Below are 20,283 nucleotides of genomic sequence, written 5' to 3' on the forward strand. Positions count from 1 at the left end.
GGAGGAGGAGGAGGAGGAGGAGGAGGAGGAGGAGGAGGAGGAGGAGTTGCTCCTTCTTCTAGACAGAGAGAGAGAGAGAGAGAGAGGACGACAGGGAGGGAAAACAAAAGAACAACCGTGACACTTGGTATCGGGCATTTCCTTGGTCAGCAGGGGACAGAAGGGGGCCGAAGACGACGAGACAAGGGAAAGTGGATGTCATGCCGAGTGGCGTGTTGTGAGATGTAGGACTGACAAGAAACGTAAACACGAAGTAATTAAGATTGTGCGAGATGTAGAACTGACCAAAATACGAACCCGAGGAGTGTGTTTGTGTCGGCTAAAAGTTATTATTGTCATTGTCGCCTCTTGTTTGCATTGACGCCTGTCTACCTGGGTACTTGTCTTCAACCCATACTCATAGCCATAGTCATACTCTGGTCTCATTATGTGACTTGGTCATATTAGGAACAACGCCATCGCTATGCAAGACATAAATCAAAAAGATTTCACCGCTCCCAGCGTAATTGCCCGTGTCTCCAAACGTTCTGAAATTTTGATTGAACCTCCGCCGGACGCTATGCATACGCAAAAGAAAAAACAAACACCTGAGAGGATCAAAGGTGGGGTCTTGAATAGTGACCAGACATGGTGGTCGGCTCAGCCAAGGTCGAGGTCTACCACATCCCGTATTGATGACCGGGAAAAGGACCGCATATGCCACCGGCAATGGTCTGTGGGGGACCGACGTCGCCGTAACCGCCGGACGGAGGTGCGACGAAGACGGCGCCGTCGACGCCGAAAAAGGCACACGGTCCGCCTGCCGAGGTCTGTATGTGAGAGATGGAGAGAGCGTTGTTGGTCGGTGTGAAGACGGAGTTGGCTGGGATCTCCAGGGTGTATTGGGCGTCGGCGGCACCGATGAAGGTCACCGATACGCCGGAGGACTGACGGGCGTCGATGGGACTGGCCGATGTGAGAGAGGAGAGACTGCCCAGGAGAGGAAGCAGGGCGATGAAGCTGGACTTGAGGGAGAACATGGTTGATGATTGACTGAAGCTTGAAGCGTGGGAAGTTTTGGTTTTAAGAAATGCTGGTGGTGGTGATGGGAGCCGTTGCTTTTGGTATTCGGCGTGTGTTGATCGATTTGAGCCGATACTTGTGGTAGTGAATTGTCTTTCCGTCTCCAATGAAGCATTTCGAGGGTATTATATATCCTTCCATCTTCTGTACGAGATGGCGATTATGGTGTCGCAGCCATCAGATGCTGTTTGTTCAGCGAGGCTGAGTACCTCGCCATGTGCACAGAATTGGAGGCAGAGCCATGGTGGAGAGATAGGGCACGAATTGTAGAACACAGCCATACTCACCAGTAAAGCCCTGGTGGCCTGAATGGTTGTTTGGTAAGTCAGACACAGTTTCCATCGCTATTGGTTAGGTAAGATAGAGAGTGCCTAGATCGGGGGACAGTGTGAGCGTGAAGGTCGAGGTTGGAGGTTAGACATTGTGGCGTCGAATAATCTCTGCGCTCAAGAATAGAGCAGAGTCGTCACACCTAAGACAGAATACAGGTATCATGATAGAGAGGCGAGGTGGTGATTTGGGCCGAGGGATTCGGGAAGATTGAAAGGAAGAGGCGATGTGATATCCGCAGTGGTCAGCTTATTATTGCTTGGAGGTCCGAGTGGGAGGGCCCTATCAACCAGGTACAGCATGCCTAAGGAGCCCTCCCTCTCTGATTAGGCTCTATTGTACGGGAGCATGTACGTCCTGCATGGTCAGCCTGGTAATCGCCCGCCATAGCTATTTCTGTACTCACTGGCTGTTGGGTTGGGTCCAAGTGCTGCTCAGCCTGATTGCCCGACCATCGATCACGCTTTTCAAACGATACCCCAGTCCTGAGCTGGTGTGGTTCAAGCCTTCGACCATTCTGGCAAACACTAGATGCACTTCTCATGCGATTTGACGACTATTGAATACAACGTGAGAGCGACAGCAGACGTAGTGTTTATGATGCATCAACTTCTGCGAGATTTTGGAAGGAAAAGTCGACTGAGCAGATCCGGAATATCAAGGCCACCCCTTCTATCACTGCTAGGCAAGGCAAGCCAGAGAAAAAAAAAAAATAGTGTAACACAATTGTTTTCATCCGTAAGATCTGAATCGTGTACACCATACCAACGTCGTTAGTCTCGTTTGCCAAAACTGCTTGTATACCCTCCGTATCCTCCATACCCTGAAGTTCTCGACACGCCATTGCCATTGCCAATGTTCCCTCCAAGAATGCCATTTCCATAGACACCACTTCTCCCACTCTTTCGTCTCTCGTGGACAAGCATTGCCATCGCGCCGACACCAGCACTCGCAGCCAAAGCAAAGAAAGTCAATAGAGAGAACCCAACGCGATGATCCTTGACTCCCAGCACCGGTCGTCCAGCCATTCCTGGTAGCACCGCGCCGTCAATCCATCCAACATTGAAGGTAAGCACCATGGGCTCATATCGAACGATCTTGGACCCCTCCGCAGGTGTCGACACGGACAAATTGGGTACAGAATATGCGGTTGAAGCTATCAGATGTGACTCGGGTACTCGTGGGTCTTTGGGCGTCTCCGACTCTTGAGACATGTGGAAAAGAACGTTTATATTCGTGTGCAGGTGGAGATGGGACAGCTGCAAAACGCCCTGGAGGGCAACGGTGAAAGGCGTCCACAGGTCTTTCTCTGCACCCGCCCCTCCAGCCTCCGACAATGATGAAGTTATGGCCAACTCTTCTTGCGATAAGGGGTACGACGGGACCCTGCAGGTGAGAGGGACGTCGCTGTGGACAAAGAACTCGATCAAGTGGTAGAGCTCGTCGGGCAGGGACTCGATGGTACAGGTTTGAGTCTGGGGGGTGTTGTAAGGAAAGGACAACGGTAGGCCCGTCTCGTTGCAGGTCGGGAATGGTATATATTGTAAATTTCCATGGCTATCGGTTATCTGGAGAACAAGCGTCAGCAGTCAGCCTGCCCTTGGAAAGGTACTGTAGACCCGTCGCGTCTTCATTGGAGAAAATATTGGAGCAACGTGCTGGGAGACGCGTAACATACATGTTCGCCAGTATCACTGTTACCTTGTCAGTCCAAATGGCACCGTTATTTCAAAGTATCTCAACTCACATTGTTCTGTTCAAGCAGCTGACAGGCATGGACTCTCCCTTGGAGTAGCCTCTCCTTTTAGGAGTCGCAGCGGTCGAAAGAACCCTCTCGTCTATGGCGTTGACGGACGCACAGAGAGCGGCGTAGAACACCAATAATGTGTTCCATGGTAATAGCAGACAGCGCAGCATGGCTGTCCCTGGATGATGAAACTGTCTCACCTGCGCCTGAAGATTGACATGCCATTTCGTAGATTTCGCTCTGAGTCGCGACAACTTGGCCTTATTTTGGAAGACGCTAAATCGCGGGACGAACCGCCTCCGCATGCAGAATGATACGTCATTGCCACGATATTGTAGCGTTCGTACGCACAGGCTGAATGACACACAGATGGGAGTGGAGGGAGTCGGGTGGAAGCCATCTGACTCGGGGATTCGTTGTAGGCGAGGCCGTTAGATCCAGTTGTTGATATCACAACCTACCACTGGTTCACAACAGGCCCGTGGCACATGCAAGGGACGGACTAATTGTCACCTTCCACTGACAAGGAGGTACAAGAGGTCTGGCGAACCCAGTAAACCGCGCAATGAGGTCCTCAAGGGAGACATGTAACGATAAAGGAGAATCAGATCCATCCGATAATGCAATACGTTCCCAACAAATACAACGGACCAGCCACGTGTATTGCTCTGTACAGGACCCCCGTTCTTTTATTCGAGTATTCTATATGCTCTTCAAGCCATCTCTATCGATGAGGCCTCCGTTGTCTCGCAAAAAGATTTGTGAACCATTTCAACAACTCAACCGCTACCCTTTCTTGGAAGTTGTTGCTTCAGAATGATCTTGGAGAATATGCTTCGGGTTATCCGCTAGGCCAAAGGTCTGGTCATCCTGTCCCTTTCCCTCATCCTTTGCTTTGGACTCGTCGATCTAAGGAATCAGGTCAGCCGATATTCGTTGTAATTGTGAGATCTTTAAGGATGCATGATATCCTCAATGCGGGCGCGTATTGAAGGCAAGAACATTCTCGTACCTTTCCACTACCGGGCTGGGAAGGGTGATCTCCTTGCTGAGCACCGCTCTGGCGCTCAGGGTCTGGGGATTGACGACCAGCGTTTGGTGCAGACATTGTGAATGGGAGGTGTTAGACTGCGGAAATGGTCAGACGAGATGCCCTGGTACTTGTGAAAGCGTCGGAAGCTTGGGCCAAGCAGCGCGAGAACTTACACTGGGTTGCTTGGTGTAGAGACGATGAAGTTCAAAGCAGAGTATTGTCTTTGTATCAGCGCAATGGCAGAGAGAAGAGAAGGAGACAGGAAATGATGCAAGAAGAGCGATATAAGAGTTGCAAGTACGAGTAGTGAGAGCACAATCCCCCCGCCACACAACCCACCTTTGGCCAGCTATGACGTTTGGATGCTCGCACACAATATGCAGCACCAGCGAACCATCTGAGTGTCGGTGCAGTCCATTCTTGGTAATGATCAGAATTGGCTGAAGTAAGAGCCCAAATGGGCTGTTTTGCGGCCAAAGAACGGTCCATCCAACGAGGAGCTGCAGGGTGATGTAGATGCTGCAGGACAGAAATATTGCATTGTGTACCAGTAACATCATGTACCGTAGGTAGAGCAAATCAGAAATCTTGTACGAGTACTTCCTCCACCAAAGCAATGTACCTAAACCACCAGAATAGATGTCTCTCTGAAATCTACTATCACCAAAATCACGCTTTCACAAGCCTCCCAGAGTGCGCAAAATGATCTCTATGAGCCAACGTCTACACATAAAGCCTCCGTGCCCTCTATTCCTCCATCCACCCGGTTGTCACCACTATTCCCGTCGCGGCTCTTCTCGCTCACACATCACCACCGTGTGAACCTACTGTCTTCCTCTCAGGCTGGGACTGGCAATCCCAAATTTGGCTAGGCCGCGAGCCTTGCACCTGGGACAGCTTCTGCTCTTGTCTTCTCGGATCTTGAGCTGGACATAGTCGGAGCACTGGCGTCCAGCTTGATATTTGCAGCCTTGCTTGTCCAATTGATACGACTCGTAGTGGCCACATTTGAGGCTGATCAACCGCTCGAAGCACATTTTGAAATGACCGTCGTGTTGGAAGAGCTCTGAAGTCTCACCATGAGCACTCGGTAGCCAGAGGGATGGACGTACTCATGCGCCGAACGTGGAAACGTACATATGAACAAAGTAGATGTTTTTCCAATAACCAGGATTGTTGCAGATCTATGGCGACTCTATCCACTCATCGCCTGGTGTCCTACCACCAGGCCAGTTATCCTGGCTCGTCGCAGGCCTCACAGAAGCGGTCTGTCGGGATGGTTGAGGGCTTGTTCATACTCTGGCAAAAGACCAATTCGCTCAGATCAGGGGAAAATGGGAATAGCAATCGTCCGGGACGACTGCGACAGGCTTTTATTGATGGCTGAAAAGGTTGTCGATGAGGACAAGAGGGAGTGGTTGTGGCAGGGCAAAAGAGGGCGCAGGTAAGAGTTTTCATCCTCGGGTGTTTTGGTCACGGCGTCTCAGCGCCAGCGAGTGCCCGGTTCCAGCCGCGTGGCCAGCTTCCCCAGGCTGCCAGGCTCTGAGTCTGGGCCCTGTAGGCGTCAACTAGTGACAGAATTAGGGACTGAGGGCAGGGTGTCGTGGCCCGAGTGTCGTGGCCGGAGGGGCTCACTACCTGTAGTTACCTAAGAGTGAGCTAAGGCCAAGCAAATCCACTGAACAGTGTTTACTGCGCTTGGGCTCATTGAACTAAGCCACACTCCCTGCCATCATTCCAAGTCTTGTTGACCTAATCTGAGTCACCGGCCTAATCACTTGGCGAGACAGTATTAACTTACTATCTGACTATCTGATGCTTTTCGCTTGCTCATTGCACCCGTTATAGCCTTGTTGTTGCCACATCTTTACGCTCTTCACCTGTAGAGCACTTCCGTGCTCGTTCTGCCATGTCGGATACCATGAATCCTTTGCGGCCCAGAATTCAGTCTTGGCCAGTGGGCTTGCGTCTACCCATGGCTTGCCATCAACGCCATCCTTGAACCATCCGTTCGTTCCGCCCACAGCAACGTTGAGTATCAGGAAAAAGTCTTCGTCAAATGGGGTAGCTTTATCGCCCGTGTTGGACCAAGGGTCGACAATTGCTGTTCCGTTGGGCAGTGCGAGAGGAAAGTCGCCCCTCTCCCAGAACGGCGTTTTGAATGGGTTGTAGAGGACCTGCAACAAGCGACTATCGAGGTACGTGTAAAGGTACTTTTCACTCCATTCCAGACCGAATGTGTGATAGTTCTCGGAAAAGGTCGAGTGCATTGCATGTTGTTTGCGAAAAGTGCGCCACCACGCATCGTTGGCTGCGTTGGGACCCCAGTGAAGCGTCGAGCCTATGATGTTGTTTCCACCCTCGGAATATGTGTGGTTGTTACCACGAGATTCTGCAATATCGATCTCTCCGCTTTGAGGCCATACGCCGTACTTTGAATCTGTCGGCAACATCCAAATTGCGGGCCACAGCCAGTCTCCCTGTGGCATCTTAGCCACCACCTCTATACGACCGAACTTGATATTGGCGCCTTTCTTAGTGGTGATACGACCAGACTTCACGGGATTGATGATCGTCCCATTCGTGGTGTTGGTCACAGCCACACAATTGGACCAAAGATCTGAGGTACACGTACCCAGTCGAGTGAGATTAAGGACGCTGTTGTGAGTAAGGAGATTAATATCCTGCAAGGTGGGCTGAATATGGAGCACGCCGTCCTTCACAAAGACGTTCTCGTCTGTTCCAGTCGTCTCCTCGAATTGACCGTTTCCGAATCCTCCGACTTCGACGTCTTTTGTCCAGATATCAGTGTCTAGCGTTCCCGCAGAAAAGTCGTCTTGGTATATCATGCAATACTTGTGCTTGGGGACGCCTTGAACGCCCAGAAAGATATATACGCCAGCGATGATCAGCCCAACAATAATTCCGAGCAGTGGAAAAATGCTCAGCCATCTCTGTCGTGGATCCTTCTTTTCCCGCAGCCATGACCGATCGATCTCATTGTTCTTGACGCGACGTGAGCGAAAGTATACTCCTGGCTTCGCAACCGCCTTCTCGAAGACTGCAACCGAGGGACGATGTTTGCCAGGTATGTCCTGAGAATGCTCGGACACGGACAGGTGACGACTGTGTTGACTATGCGGTGGGTTTTCAGTAGCAATCCTTCTAGGACCATCACTCCATAACCTATTGTACCTCCACGGAACTTTGCCTACAACGGGTGAGTGTGGTGATGACAGGGGGTCCTCGTCACTGACGTGAGATGCAGATGTGGACCTCGAGATGTTCAAGTTGTTTGGTGCCCACCCAGTAGATTGAGAAGCTCGTCCGTCAGATGGAATGATGGGTTTGATATATTCGGTGATGGAATGGCGTTTCTCTCGCCGACTGGGCTTGCTGATGGAGTTTCTAGGTGTTTTCTCTCGAGGCACAGATGTTTTCCCTGGAGGCCCAGACTCTGAGCCACTCCTGCTCGCAGTGATGATGCCGGTGGAGGCTGCAGAATCAACTCCAATGACACCCGCCGAGCTTCGTCTTCGTCCGCGTCCGCGACCGAAAGCCGGATTGAGATCAGGTGGCAAGCATTCAACTTTTGACGCAGTGGCGTTGCTCACACTGTTTGGGTTCGACTCTGTCCGCGGCTTTAACTGGCTATATTTGTATGGCTTATCACTGGCGCCGTCTGGCCTGAAATAGTTCTCTGCAAGGGATTTTGATCTTTCCCAGACAGAGGCTCTTCTCGGTCTATGGTGCTTAGTGTCTTTTCCTACTCCCGACCTCGTGGATGACTTCCGACTTCCCGCAGGGGTGAGAGTACCTGTTAATCCTGGCGCCGCAGGACCTTCCTTCCAGCCAAAGGAGTCACTCCTGTCGACGCCACTTTCACTCCGTTCACTGGGAGGAAGACTCTTTCCTCGTGCCTGGTTACGAGTTGCTGTCTTGGTCAGACGTGGAGGTAGCGTTCTTCCAGGTGACGTCGAGCGCAAGTCTGAAGAGTTACGGGTATGTGGTCTCGACAAAACTTCGGCGACATTGACAGTATTGCGAAGAGTAAGAGGTGGAAATGTAGTCTTGCGATCAATTGCCTCCGTCTTCTGGGACGCTTCTGTGTCAAGAAGTACTTCATCTTGTGGTGGACTTTCGGATTCCTCCAATACTGTTTCTGTTATCTGGGCGCCATTCCGGTTGCTAGCTGGAGGCGGAATTGTCCTAGAGTATGTCTTGCTCAGCTGGAGTAGAGCAAGAGCTGGTTCCCCAGGGGAAGTGTTCCCGTCGGATTCTTCAACAACTAATTGCTCGGCAATAAAGTCATTGTTACGACCCCTTGAAGGCGGCATGTTGGGTAAGGCCGAGGGAGGAGTCAGATTAGATGTCAACCTCCTCACAACAAAGGTAATCTGCTGCACTTTGGACCGGTGCGAAACACGTCTTGTCTTTATGGTGCCATTCCTTTCCCGCTGTACTGCATGCTTACACTTTCGATAGCAATCTTACCTAGCGTTGGCCTAAACGATTGAGGTCCGTGCAAGGTTCTTGACCGTATGGTCGTCTATACACGTCGACAGTCCAGGCCATCGGGAAGTCTCAGCTCCGATCGCCCGAGGATTCACGATGAGTTCCTAGCGTAGGATTTTGACATTTCGGCCGTTCCAAACTCAACTCGGACCTCCAGCAGCCCAAAGCACACAACTATGACCCACTCTCCTCGGCTGGCTCAACCCTCTGCGAGCTTTCAAGTAGCCATGCTCGACTTGATGAAGAATTCACGATCCACGTGGCGTTTCAAAGTCTCATGAGGCTGCCTCTTTAAGCGGAAAGTCCAATGGTTCAGAGTCTGGCTTGCTAAGTCTGGCGCTTGCGTCGACTAACTCAAACATGGTCGTGGGTTGAGATCGATTGGCAAGGGAGGTATGACGGTGAGGGACCCGAGGCGATGTGGGCTTGTAATCGCTATTACTGCTTTGATGCTGTTCCGGGGTTCGAGGAAGCACTTCTTCTCAAAAAGAGCGAGCATCCTGGTTGTCTCTACTCGAGCACACGTCTTGTTTGCATATTTCTTGGTTTGTTCCTAAAATGACCCCCACACTGCACCCTGGGCCACAACGTTCAACACCCGTTCGTGTGCCAGCATTAGATACTATCCTCCAACGGGATGTCAATGGGGATGAAAATGAAGATGTAGCACCAGATGTCATCCCTGATGCTGCAGCACGACCCACTTCGATCACATCCTCAAAAGTCAGCGGTGGCGAATTACCTCCCAACTATGTCAAGTTCGAGGTGATGCTCCTGTACCTTCGACAGCAACAACTTGAAAAGCGTTGGGCAACAGAAAGCACCACGACCGAGGGTGTAATCTTGAGAAGAGGGAAAGACGATTATATCTGCAGACCATTAGAATTGGCCAAGCATGTGAATGGATTCTACGACGAAGCCACGAAGCTCAATATCAAAGTACGTAACCGGGCAGTCTTCCCAAAATCATAATGTTAACCTGCATGATAGGTTGCGATAACAGTCAGGACTACAGTCATCCAGACGTTTCTCAGCTCGTATAAACACCAACATGTACCTTTTCCCAACGGCCAACGTCTTCATATCATTGACAGCATCAACGAACTCTCCTTCAGCAAAAGACACTACTATGCAGCGTTCGCCCGGGGCCAGGGACTTCTGGTGGTCTGGGACGAGGATCCTACTCTCTTGTTTGATAGAGCAGAGCACATCCAGAAATACATTGTCAACCTGTTATGGACCGCGGGAGATATTGCTGGTGACCGCGAGGATGAGGCCGAATTTGAGGATGAGAAATCCATGATTGACAGGCAACCAAAAGAGCTCGAGCCTGGCTACACTATAGACTCTGAGGCCTTCCATGGTGAGGTATGGGAGAAACCTAGAAAAATCATGCTCTACCAGTCGATGCTGGTGGGGCTGGTCGCAATTCTGACGATATTTTGTATGGCAATCGGATGGAGAATCCTTGCTATCGAAATCACCATCGACCACAGCTACGTCAGACTGGCGCTTCTGCTGGCTGCTCCCTTGGAAGCGTGGCTGGGATGGTTTTTCTTCATGGCACTCATCAACGGTGTTGCTCAGATGATTGGCCCCGTTGCTCAGCTCGCTACAAACTCCAGGTTTTACTCCTCAAGACCCCCGGTTCGTCTGACGAGGAAAAATCTTCCTCATGTTACAATCCAATGTCCGGTCTATAAGGAGGGCCTCGAGGCCGTCATCCATCCTACTATGGTCTCAATCCACAAAGCCATCTCGACGTACGAACTCCAAGGGGGCAGCGCGAACGTTTTGATAAATGACGATGGGATGCAACTTATCCCTGAGGACGATGCTCTTAAGAGACTGAGGTACTACGAAGATAACAACATTGGCTGGATTGCCCGTCCTAAGCATCAGCCCAACGGGGACGAAAATGGTGACCACGCCTACGTACGCGCGGGCAAGTTCAAGAAAGCTTCGAATATGAATTACTGTCTCGACGTAAGCAACCGGGTCGAAGATAAAATGGCCCAAACCGCACGTACGACGATATGGACTCAGGAAGACGAAAACCTGCTCTATCAGGGTTGTTTCGACGAGGTTATCAAAGAAGACCACGGTCGGACGTGGGGTAACGGCGACGTACGAATAGGCGATTACATACTGCTCATTGACTCGGACACGCGCGTTCCAAAGGATTGCCTCCTCGACGCCGTTTCCGAAATGGAATCGTCGCCTGAAGTCGCCATCATCCAGTTTTCGTCGGGTGTACTGAATGTCACGACCAGTTTTTTTGAACGCACCGTCACCTTCTTCACCAACTTGGTGTACACTGCGATTCGATTCGCCGTTGCCAACGGCGACGTCCCAGCCTTTGTGGGACACAATGCCATTCTCCGGTGGTCTGCGATTCAAGACGTCCAGTACTCTGACGCTGTCACAGGTACCGAGAAATATTGGGCTGAAAACACCGTGTCGGAAGACTTCGACATGGCCCTCCGTCTTCAGGCCCGAGGGTACATCCTGCGCTTCAGCACCTACTGCGGCGACGGGTTCAAAGAGGGCGTCTCGTTGACCGTCTACGACGAACTGGCGCGGTGGGAGAAGTACGCCTACGGGTGCGCCGAGCTTATATTTCAGCCGTTTCGATACTGGCTTGTCCGCGGGCCCTTTACGCCCATGTTCCGGCGATGGATGACGAGTCCGATGAGTCTGATGGGCAAAATCACCATCGGGAGTTACATCGGCACGTATTTTGCGATCGCGTCCGCGTGGCCACTCACCATCATGAACTACTTTCTCATCGGCTGGCTGAACGGACATATCGACCAGGCGTACGTGGACAGCTTCAAAATCTACTTTGGCATCGTCGTCGTCTTCCAGGCCCTGGGGTCGGTCAGTCTGGCCGTGCTGCGGTACCGGACGGAGAACCGGTCCATTCTGGGCTCGCTGACGGAGAACTTTGCCAACCTCCTCCTGCTGACCGTCTTCCTGGGCGGCCTCAGCTTGCACGTGTCCCAGGCCATCTTGGCGTACCTGTTCAGCGTCGACATGACGTGGGGCGCGACGGCGAAGGAGGCCGAGCACACTTCGTTCTTCCGCGAGGTCCCCGTCATTCTGAGAAAGTTCAAGTTCACATTCTGCTTCTGCATCGCCTCCACCACGACCATGATCGTTCTGGCCGGCGTCGGACCCGTGGGAGCCCTGGTCCCCTACGATTGGAGGATCACCACCTTCACTGCCATCTTCCCCCTGGCCATCTTGACCGCCAATCATTTCTTCTTGCCGCTGGCGCTTAACCCGGGACTGATGCAGTTTACGTTTTAGCAAGAAAAATATATATACATCCCGTCGACACACATACATGCAGTGGGCACACAAATTTCTGGCATCACAATTCCAATACCTGACTCGGATCCTCGAGGACCCTTACCCGGGTAGGCATTCAGGGACTGAGCAGGCGCACACAAGCAATCCTGCAACCACCGGTATTGGGTATGGTTGAGACGCAATGGCCTAGGTGGTTCGTTAGCTCGCCCATTGGAATCTTGTTCCCAGGTAAATAAAAAGCATCGCAAGTTCGCACAGAGGCATTTCAGGCAAACGCAAGCGATGCTAGTACCAAACTTCAGAGATCGCGTGGTCCGTGGTCCGTGGTGCGGCGGTCCGTGAGCCCAATCTCAGGGTCTCACGGGGATCCGGCCAGCAAGGTCTTGCAAGTTATTATTTACCATCCTCTACTAACTAGTCAGAAGTCGGTGCAACTACGTGCTCGTAAGTCACTCGTTGGTCAGTGAGTTCCTCCCGTCGATCGATAGTTCGACTTTCCCGGGTCAAAAATGGGCCCGTCAGCTGGAGGTTGACCGCTAATCTGGGACTATTTTCTGCCCTGACAGCAGAGGGGCCGTCGGTTTCCGGCCAGATTGGCGAGACCCCGATAGAGATCTTGGAGACTTGCATTCGTCGTCGCCATGGCGAGCCTTTGGTTTGGTAGAACTCACCACGGTCGACAGGTGGTCGGTCGGTCAAGTACTCGCCACCACGTAAAAGTACCTGGTCCTTTCCTCCGTACCTCGCACACTTCAGTTAGAAGCTAACCCCCTTTCCCCCCCCTCCCCTCCCTCGGCCAAAAGCCGTACTCCTGCAGGTAGGTTGTAGGTACTAAATAAGTTCTAGCTAGGTTCCTTCAATGCAGTATGTGTTGTATTACGTCAAAAGCCAAAGCGAAAGCCGAAGCTAAAGCCAAAAAGCCAAAAAGCATTGCGACAGCCATCGATAGTTTCGGGTCGGCTGGGAGCGCGAGTGGGAACTATAAACACTCAATACACGATGAAAGTTTGTGTACAGAGCATTAATTTCGTTGTCAGTCAGGAAGAACCGTGGCAACATCCCGTGCCACCACTTCTCAATGCTACACCTAACGATGGGTATTTATGAGCTGCTACAATCACACATTCTGGATTCGGCTGCAAGCAATTACGGTATATTTCGTCTAGCCTACTGTGACTTGGAAAGGTGGTCAGAAGCGATTCCACTTGTAACTAGTACACTTAACAAAACTACAAAATGCGCATCTTATCAACTTCCGCTCCGTGCCGATAATTTTTCACGCTCATAAACAGACAAGTCCAACCGCTCAAAGTTCCAGACCGTCCGCAGTGACACTCCACCGTATCGTCCCAATCTGGGAGCGCACTCGTATGATTCTCATCAACCATCAGCTCAAATGCTTCCTGTCGGCAATTTTTGCCCGCTTGCTTGAGCAGCCTCCTTCGCCTCGGTGGTAGCGGACTCGCTCCCCTTGGCGCAATTGGAGCAGGCACAATGGCCAGCTGGGCACGGGCAGCTTCCTTCAGCGCCTCCGCATTTGCACACAGTTTTGTCGGTACCTTGAACTGGTTCTGGCTGGTTATCGCCTTGGCCACTCTTAGCGCAATTGGCGCAATTGCAATGTCCTGGAGCACAACCACAGACACCTTCTGCACCACCACACTTGCACACGGTCTTGTCGGTTCCCGGGACTTCCTCGGGCTCATTGGTTTTGCCTGCCTTGAGATCTGCCAGTCGTCTCGCTTCATTGTGCACATCTCTGACTTGCTTGTCGCCCTGCACGTAGTATGATCGCACTTTCTGTCCAGTAGGGGTGTTGAGGGCCTTTTCGAAATAGGTATTGAGACCTCCCCATGCACTCAGAGCCTTATCAGTGACCCCGTACTTTGTGTCAACAGACTTGGCCTTGTCTGTTGCCTTGAACTTCTGGTCGAAGTTGGACAGGGCACTAGTGAACCGAGAGCTGAACCCATGCTCCTTATCCACCGCAATTGCCTTATTGATCACATTGTCGGATAGGGCGTAGCCATGAGCTAAGTATTCGGCAACGATTCTCGTGCGAGGCTTGTCTTCTTGTGGGATATGATCGTCTGGTACAGAGGACGAAATGGCCGCGCCAGCCTTGGAGGCGACATCATCGAGGGTACTCGCGGCAGACACATGAACTTGAGACTTTCCGAGCTGGGTGTTATCAAGCAGGAGAGCGGTTTTTGCAGCACTTTGGAAGATTAGCTGGTGAACATGTATTCGGGTTTAGTTCTTTTGACTTACGTTTCCTTCTCAAAGGTCACCGTGGCCGACTTTGGTGCATCTGCAGCTTCTGACTCGGGTGTGACTGAGATATTGGTGATTTTGCCGCTGTCAGGTAAGGTCAGTTTCCCTTTCCAACAATTGTAATTGCGTGTCAAGCTTACCAGAAGCTGAAGAAGTCTTTGACCTCCTTCTCGCTTGTTTCGTGAGAGATGCCCTTGACGTGAACGGTGGTCGACATTTTGAGGATTGTGGTGATTGTGGTTTACTAGAAGCTTTTCAGAGATGATGTGAATAGTCGAGAAGGAGTTTCGAATGCAAAAGCTGTGCCTGCAGGGGTTTTATAGAACTGTTTTTGGAACTCGCAGGGGAGGCGAGATGCGTTTTGAACTGCGCCTGCGATCGACTGACATCGATACGTCATTTGACGGACCCCGCCAAACAAGGGGGAAGAGCTGGCCGGGTGTGCCTGCGCCACTTGGCCTGGGCAAGCCACACCGATGCATCAGCCACAGCCGTCGTCGTCAGCCAAGCACAAATACGAGATACGAGGCTCGAGTCTGCCAGGCAGTAAACATTTCAGCGGTACGAGTACGAGGGACTTGTACGGAGGGCTGGACGACATTCTGCGGTTGTTCGAGTCCGAGCATGCAGTTCGAAAGCTGCGCATAGAGGACTTTCTCCACCGACATGCAGACCTGGAGCTCGGATTCAGCCTCGGTCACCGTCGCAGCAGAAGCCGAGCAGGACACCGCAACACACTACCTACGTGCCCATCTAAACCCAGAAGAGGTATCAGATCCTTGAGGTACTCCGCAACGTCGATATTGGGGTTTCGGCATCAAACGACATGGGAAACTCGATACGGTAGTTCGGGACAAGCTCCTGCAAGCTTCTCCCGGCTGATCATGCAGCCACTCACCTGGATTGGCACCGCGGGAGGCGCTCCGGCGGCTGGCTGGGCAAAAGCTTTCTGCGCCGTCCCCACGGCTGGATGCATTTCTGGATGCAATGCGCCTATTGCTGGACTACAATATTGTTGTGCGAGACCCTCCTCCAAAGGTCCCATCCCATGGCCACCGCTTACCCACGATGCTCGTGACCTCCACAGATCTGCAGCTCAATTCTTCTTCTTTGGCTGTTTCCTCTCTTCTGTTTTTTCTCCATCTTACTCCTTCCTGATCTTCAACAGAAGTCCCATACTCTGAACGGAGGAAATTCTGCCTCTTCTGCCTCTCTTCGCTGATGCGCCGGCCGCCAAAAATCTAGAAACTAGATATCTGGCACGAGAAGATCGAGATTCTCCCCACGCTTTTGCCGGCGACGGTCTTTTTGTTTTTGAGCTCTACCTTCTAGCTTCTTGGTTACGGACACTCGACGAAATTGATTGCAGCATCTCATCTCACGGCCCCAAACGCAGCAATGGCGCGCACCAAAGGTGATTCCGATAGCAACACATTAGCCCTTCTCGGCAAGAAAGAGGTGCTAAAGCGCCGATTCGGATTCTGGTCGCTATTTGGTTTCGCCGTGTGCGAGTTAATCACTTGGGAGACGGTGCTCGCCTTATTTAGCCAGGGTTTTGATAATGGCGGACCAGCCGGACTGGTGTACGGCTTCATCATAGCTTGGTCGTCCACCTTGTCTGTATATGTGGTGATTTCTGAACTCGCATCCATGGCCCCCATCGCTGCCGGCCAGTATTATTGGGTGTATATACTGGCTCCCGACCGGTACAAGGTATTTTGCAGCTACATAGTTGGGTGGCTCACATCACTGGCCTGGGTCGCCACCGTCGCGACCGAGACCATCTTCGCCGGCACCATGCTCCAAGGCCTCATAATTCTTGATCATGAAAATGATTACGACCCAAAGCGCTGGCACGGTACACTACTTGCGTGGTTGGTGATTGTTGTAGCCATCTTCATCAACGTCGTCATTCCGGGAGCACTACCAAAATTCGAAATCTTCATCATCGTCTTCCACATTGCCGGTTTCATTGCAATCGTGTCAATCCTGTGGGTATACTCTCCCCACAACTCAGCGCACTTTGTCTTCACCACAGCTTTGAACGAAGGCGGTTGGCCAACGCAAGGACTGTCTTACTGTGTCGGTTTTCTGGGCAACGTGGCTACGTTCGTCGGGGCCGATGCCTCGGTTCACATGGCAGAGGAGGTTGCCAATGCGCCCTGGAACATTCCCCGGGCCATCGTGGGCGCGATGCTCATCAACGGTGCCGTAGGCTTCGTCATGATGCTGACCCTGCTCTTCTGTCTGGGCGACGTGGACTCGGTGCTTGAGACTGCAACGGGCTACCCCTTTATCCAGATCTTCAAAGGTGAACCTACCCCTGTCTTGGTCGTTTGTTCGTTTCTGGTATTAACAGAGTGATCAGACAGCGTCACCAACACCGCCGGTGCTACGGTGATGGGCGCAATTGTCCTTGCGCTGACATGGGCCTGTGCAACCGGGATCATCACGACTGCCAGCCGTATGACATGGTCCTTTGCCCGTGATAAAGGTACGCCATTCAGCTCAGCCGTCAGCTACGTTTCGAAGACTCGTCGTATCCCGACGGTTGCTGTGCTCGTGGTCACTGGCATCGCGGCGCTTCTCACCCTGATCTATATCGGCTCCTACACGGCCTTCAACGACGTGATATCTCTCACTATTACCGGCTTCTACAGCTCTTACTTCCTCCCTGCTGCATTTCTACTGTACAACCGTGTCAAGGGCCGCGTCCAACCCCACCAACGACAAACTCCAGGTTTTCCCGTCGACCCAGACGACATGAGCGATGACAATGCCACCAAAGCTCCCGTCTCCCCCGACCGTGACGGCATCTCCACGGGCATCCCAAGCAAGAACGTGGCCGGCCGAGACGACTTAGATGATGACATCAAAGCGGAGGCAACAGCGTATACTGGCGCCGGTTCATCTGCATACCATCCGGCGGCGGAAGCGGCGGCAGCAAACCAACATCACCGCGTCGTCTCCGTGGCTGAAGCGCCGTTGGTCTGGGGTCCTTTCCACCTTCCTGGATGGCTCGGTATCGTCAACAATGCATACGCGTGCGTGTACATGATCTTCGTGATCTTCTGGAGCGTATGGCCCCCCGAGACTCCGGTGAATTACCAGACAATGAACTACTCGGTGGTGGTGACGAGTGGGGTTATCATTTTTAGTATCATCTGGTACTATGTCCGGGGTCGCAAGGAGTATCAGGGACCCATTGTTGATGACGAGGTGGCGGCGATCGTGGTGAGGAGGGGAAGCGTAGGTGTAGGTGTAGGTGGTGGTGGTGGTGTCTGATCTGCGTGTCAACCGCATTTGTTTACTACTGCCCACTAATAGTAGGTATTTGGAAGAGTACTTAAGGGTGAGGCGACCTAGATTTTTGCATATATCACGTCACTGTATCCGGACACAGCTAGATTTTGTGAGTGGCCGTGCCTGACTAGTAACCCATGTACTAGGCAATGCAAGAGTAGCTAGCTAGGTACCTTGAAGCAGTTTGTACGGGTAGCTATTGCTCCGGAGTAGTACTCACTAGCTTACGGGTAGGTAGTTGTACACGAGTGACATACTGAGGCAGGTAGTACCTCGTTACTATCGGTCTACCACATGAATCTCTGTACATTTCCAGGCTCCTGCGGCCACTCGAACCCCCGGTGTAGAAACGTGTAGCACGTGGCTAGATTGATCAGCATGTACCAGAGGAATTCCAACCAGATGGAATAAGAGGCTGCCGTTCTCAACAGTCTTTGAAACAGTGATGGTTGTGGGTGGCGCGTTGAAGCTGCAGCGGCAGCGGCAGTACCGGTGCTCAAGACGGCGTCGTGCTTTTTGGCCGTGGCGATTGCGCCGGTCTCGGTGGTCTCCTTCTTCTTCCTCTTCTCCTTCTCTTGATCCTGCGCCAGCTCCGGCGCCGCGTTCACATTCAACGCGTCGTCGTCGGGACCACTATTACTGATACTGGGACTAGGCATGTACTCTGGCACGGCTAGTCTCCACATCAGCCACGGGATGAGGAAGTATCTCGGTTCGACGAGCGGGGCGGTCACAAGCGACAAGGACGTCGCGAGGAGCCAGACGAGCGTGAAGCTCACGCACACTGTGTCTTGGTGCGTGTACAAGATGCGTGTCGCCGGCGAAGACGACGACAATGAGGAGGACGACGAAGACGACGTCGGTCCGCCTAGTGCGCCTAGCACGAGGAACGCACAAAACAGGTAGATCGGCACGACGGCGTATTTGATCCACGAATGACGGGGTCGGAGGAGGATGCGGAAGACGTAGAAGGTGTAGTGGCGGTTGTCGGCGAGGGTGAAGGGGTGGACGATGGTGTTGAAGTGGACGACGGCGAGCATGAAGGCGACGAAGGCGAGCGCCACGCTCAGTCGGGGCAGCTGGTGGGGGCGGCGGAATTCCGCCAGGTGGCACAGTTGCGGAAGAAGGACGGGCCACGAGAAGAAGACGATGAACGGCCAGATGTACAGCATCTGCGGGAGGTGGACGGTGGCGATGTGGTTGTCCTTGTCGCCAAGGACGACGCCGCCGTTCCAGACGACAAAGCCCGCGAAGCTGGCGAGGAGAGCGAGGTGCGGCCACAGGTCAAGAAGGAGGTGGGGGATCATGGTGATGGCGGATTGCGCTATCGAGATGCTTGTGATTGGGAAGTCTGCGAAGACACATACACACGAGTATTGTTAGAAGATATCCAAATGAATCAAACGAAAACGATGCCATGGTACATACGAGAGGAGAGAGAGAGAGGGAGGGAGAGGGGGGAGAAATGGAAAGGTAGTAGTGCGTAGTAGTGCGTAGTATATATGCATACCTTCAAAAAATGCTTCAGAAATGGGAGGATCATGGACCTTGCTGATTCCAATGTTGCTCTTGACACTCTCCACCACCTGCAGACCACCGAGGTACACCGCCACCCAAAAGATGTTGGTCTGTCTGCTCGACAGCGACACGAGGCCCGTGACGAGATGTAGGAATTGGTACAGCGCCTTCCGTCGGCCTGTGGTGGCAGATGTGGATGCGGACCAGAATATGTGCGCGACGACGACGGTGAAGACGCTGAACAAGTCGGTGTAGTACAAGGCTGAAAAGAAGAATAACAGAGGAAACACGATGATGCTGAACTCGCGCTGGAGCACGCTGTGGTGGTTGACCGTCTTCCTCCCCACGGCGGCCAGGATGTACAGGGCGAAGATCAACAGGTACAGCAGAAAGACATTGATGGCCCGCCACTCGCTTATCGACGGGTCGAAGTTGTGGTAGAAAAAGTCCCGGGTCGAGTTGACCAGGAACGAGAAGACGTAGAGGCCCGGCGGCGTGGTGATTTTGGGATCCCACTGCGACCATTTCCCCTGCCAGTATGCCTGGACCTGGGGGATGTGGAATACCTCGTCGAGATAGGGTGTCGGGACGAGCTCGTTGACGAGGCGGCGCCATGTCATCTGGAGACTCGTGATGGAGCCCAGCACGACCACCCGTGCGAATTCGGGGCTGACAAAATACGACATGGCTGGAGGGAAGACGGAGGTGCGTTGTGCCAATGTACCTTGTGGAATGTGGTGGTGAGTTCGGGACGCAGAATGGAAGCAGCCACAGTACTCCGGAGTCGGTGCGGAAGTCGACAGAACGAGGCTGTTGTCGTCTACGGAGTACGAGGCGAGAAACAACTTACTCCAAAATGGAGTAGCGGAGTTCGAACTCCGTATGGTATAATGTCAATTCCACTGACCAGTCAACAAACGGCCCAATCCATGAATGAAATACGAGCAGGGAGCGAGGAAGCTTTTCTTGTATGGACGAGGAACAACGTGGCGGATTATGTAAGTAATGGGCAGAACTGGAGCTGTGACAGGTACGAATACGAATACGAATACGAATACGAATACGAGATACCCGTTGAAGACACCCTGAGGTAACTGTATGCATGAGTCGAACAAGTCTCACCATTCTCGCAAAACACAAAGACTGCTCCGTATGGATACTTTGTAATGGTCAGACTATGTACAGT

At 52.4% G+C, this 20,283-nt stretch overlaps 8 protein-coding genes across 8 annotated transcripts; 2 read left to right on the plus strand and 6 right to left on the minus strand.

Annotated features, from left to right (window-relative positions):
- Positions 1–656: 656 nt before the first annotated feature.
- PV08_00442 (uncharacterized protein) lies at positions 657–1,019 on the minus strand (the record flags this gene model as incomplete). Its single annotated transcript, XM_016374807.1, has 1 exon — positions 657–1,019. One exon carries the CDS (start codon positions 1,017–1,019, stop codon positions 657–659), a length of 363 nt encoding a protein of 120 aa, XP_016240083.1.
- Positions 1,020–2,165: 1,146 nt separating this feature from the next.
- Positions 2,166–3,309, minus strand: PV08_00443 (uncharacterized protein; the record flags this gene model as incomplete). The annotated part of the gene is made up of 3 exons (XM_016374808.1): positions 2,166–2,960; positions 3,071–3,086; positions 3,140–3,309. The coding sequence occupies 3 exons, from the start codon at positions 3,307–3,309 to the stop codon at positions 2,166–2,168; spliced, it is 981 nt and encodes a 326-aa protein (XP_016240084.1).
- Positions 3,310–3,925: 616 nt separating this feature from the next.
- On the minus strand, positions 3,926–4,247 carry PV08_00444 (uncharacterized protein; the record flags this gene model as incomplete). Its single annotated transcript, XM_016374809.1, has 2 exons — positions 3,926–4,048; positions 4,152–4,247. The coding sequence occupies 2 exons, from the start codon at positions 4,245–4,247 to the stop codon at positions 3,926–3,928; spliced, it is 219 nt and encodes a 72-aa protein (XP_016240085.1).
- Positions 4,248–5,980: 1,733 nt separating this feature from the next.
- PV08_00445 (uncharacterized protein) lies at positions 5,981–8,509 on the minus strand (the record flags this gene model as incomplete). The annotated part of the gene is made up of 1 exon (XM_016374810.1): positions 5,981–8,509. The coding sequence occupies one exon, from the start codon at positions 8,507–8,509 to the stop codon at positions 5,981–5,983; it is 2,529 nt and encodes an 842-aa protein (XP_016240086.1).
- A 736-nt stretch (positions 8,510–9,245) lies between these two features.
- On the plus strand, positions 9,246–11,999 carry PV08_00446 (uncharacterized protein; the record flags this gene model as incomplete). Its single annotated transcript, XM_016374811.1, has 2 exons — positions 9,246–9,626; positions 9,678–11,999. The coding sequence occupies 2 exons, from the start codon at positions 9,246–9,248 to the stop codon at positions 11,997–11,999; spliced, it is 2,703 nt and encodes a 900-aa protein (XP_016240087.1).
- A 1,395-nt stretch (positions 12,000–13,394) lies between these two features.
- On the minus strand, positions 13,395–14,493 carry PV08_00447 (uncharacterized protein; the record flags this gene model as incomplete). Its single annotated transcript, XM_016374812.1, has 3 exons — positions 13,395–14,220; positions 14,274–14,360; positions 14,417–14,493. The coding sequence occupies 3 exons, from the start codon at positions 14,491–14,493 to the stop codon at positions 13,395–13,397; spliced, it is 990 nt and encodes a 329-aa protein (XP_016240088.1).
- Positions 14,494–15,674: 1,181 nt separating this feature from the next.
- Positions 15,675–17,561, plus strand: PV08_00448 (uncharacterized protein; the record flags this gene model as incomplete). The annotated part of the gene is made up of 2 exons (XM_016374813.1): positions 15,675–16,587; positions 16,645–17,561. The coding sequence occupies 2 exons, from the start codon at positions 15,675–15,677 to the stop codon at positions 17,559–17,561; spliced, it is 1,830 nt and encodes a 609-aa protein (XP_016240089.1).
- Positions 17,562–17,866: 305 nt separating this feature from the next.
- PV08_00449 (uncharacterized protein) lies at positions 17,867–19,783 on the minus strand (the record flags this gene model as incomplete). The annotated part of the gene is made up of 2 exons (XM_016374814.1): positions 17,867–18,930; positions 19,090–19,783. The coding sequence occupies 2 exons, from the start codon at positions 19,781–19,783 to the stop codon at positions 17,867–17,869; spliced, it is 1,758 nt and encodes a 585-aa protein (XP_016240090.1).
- Between the last annotated feature and the right edge of the window lie 500 nt (positions 19,784–20,283).

The sequence above is a fragment of the Exophiala spinifera genome (genome assembly GCF_000836115.1).
Source record: "Exophiala spinifera strain CBS 89968 unplaced genomic scaffold supercont1.1, whole genome shotgun sequence".
NCBI lineage: Eukaryota > Fungi > Ascomycota > Eurotiomycetes > Chaetothyriales > Herpotrichiellaceae > Exophiala > Exophiala spinifera.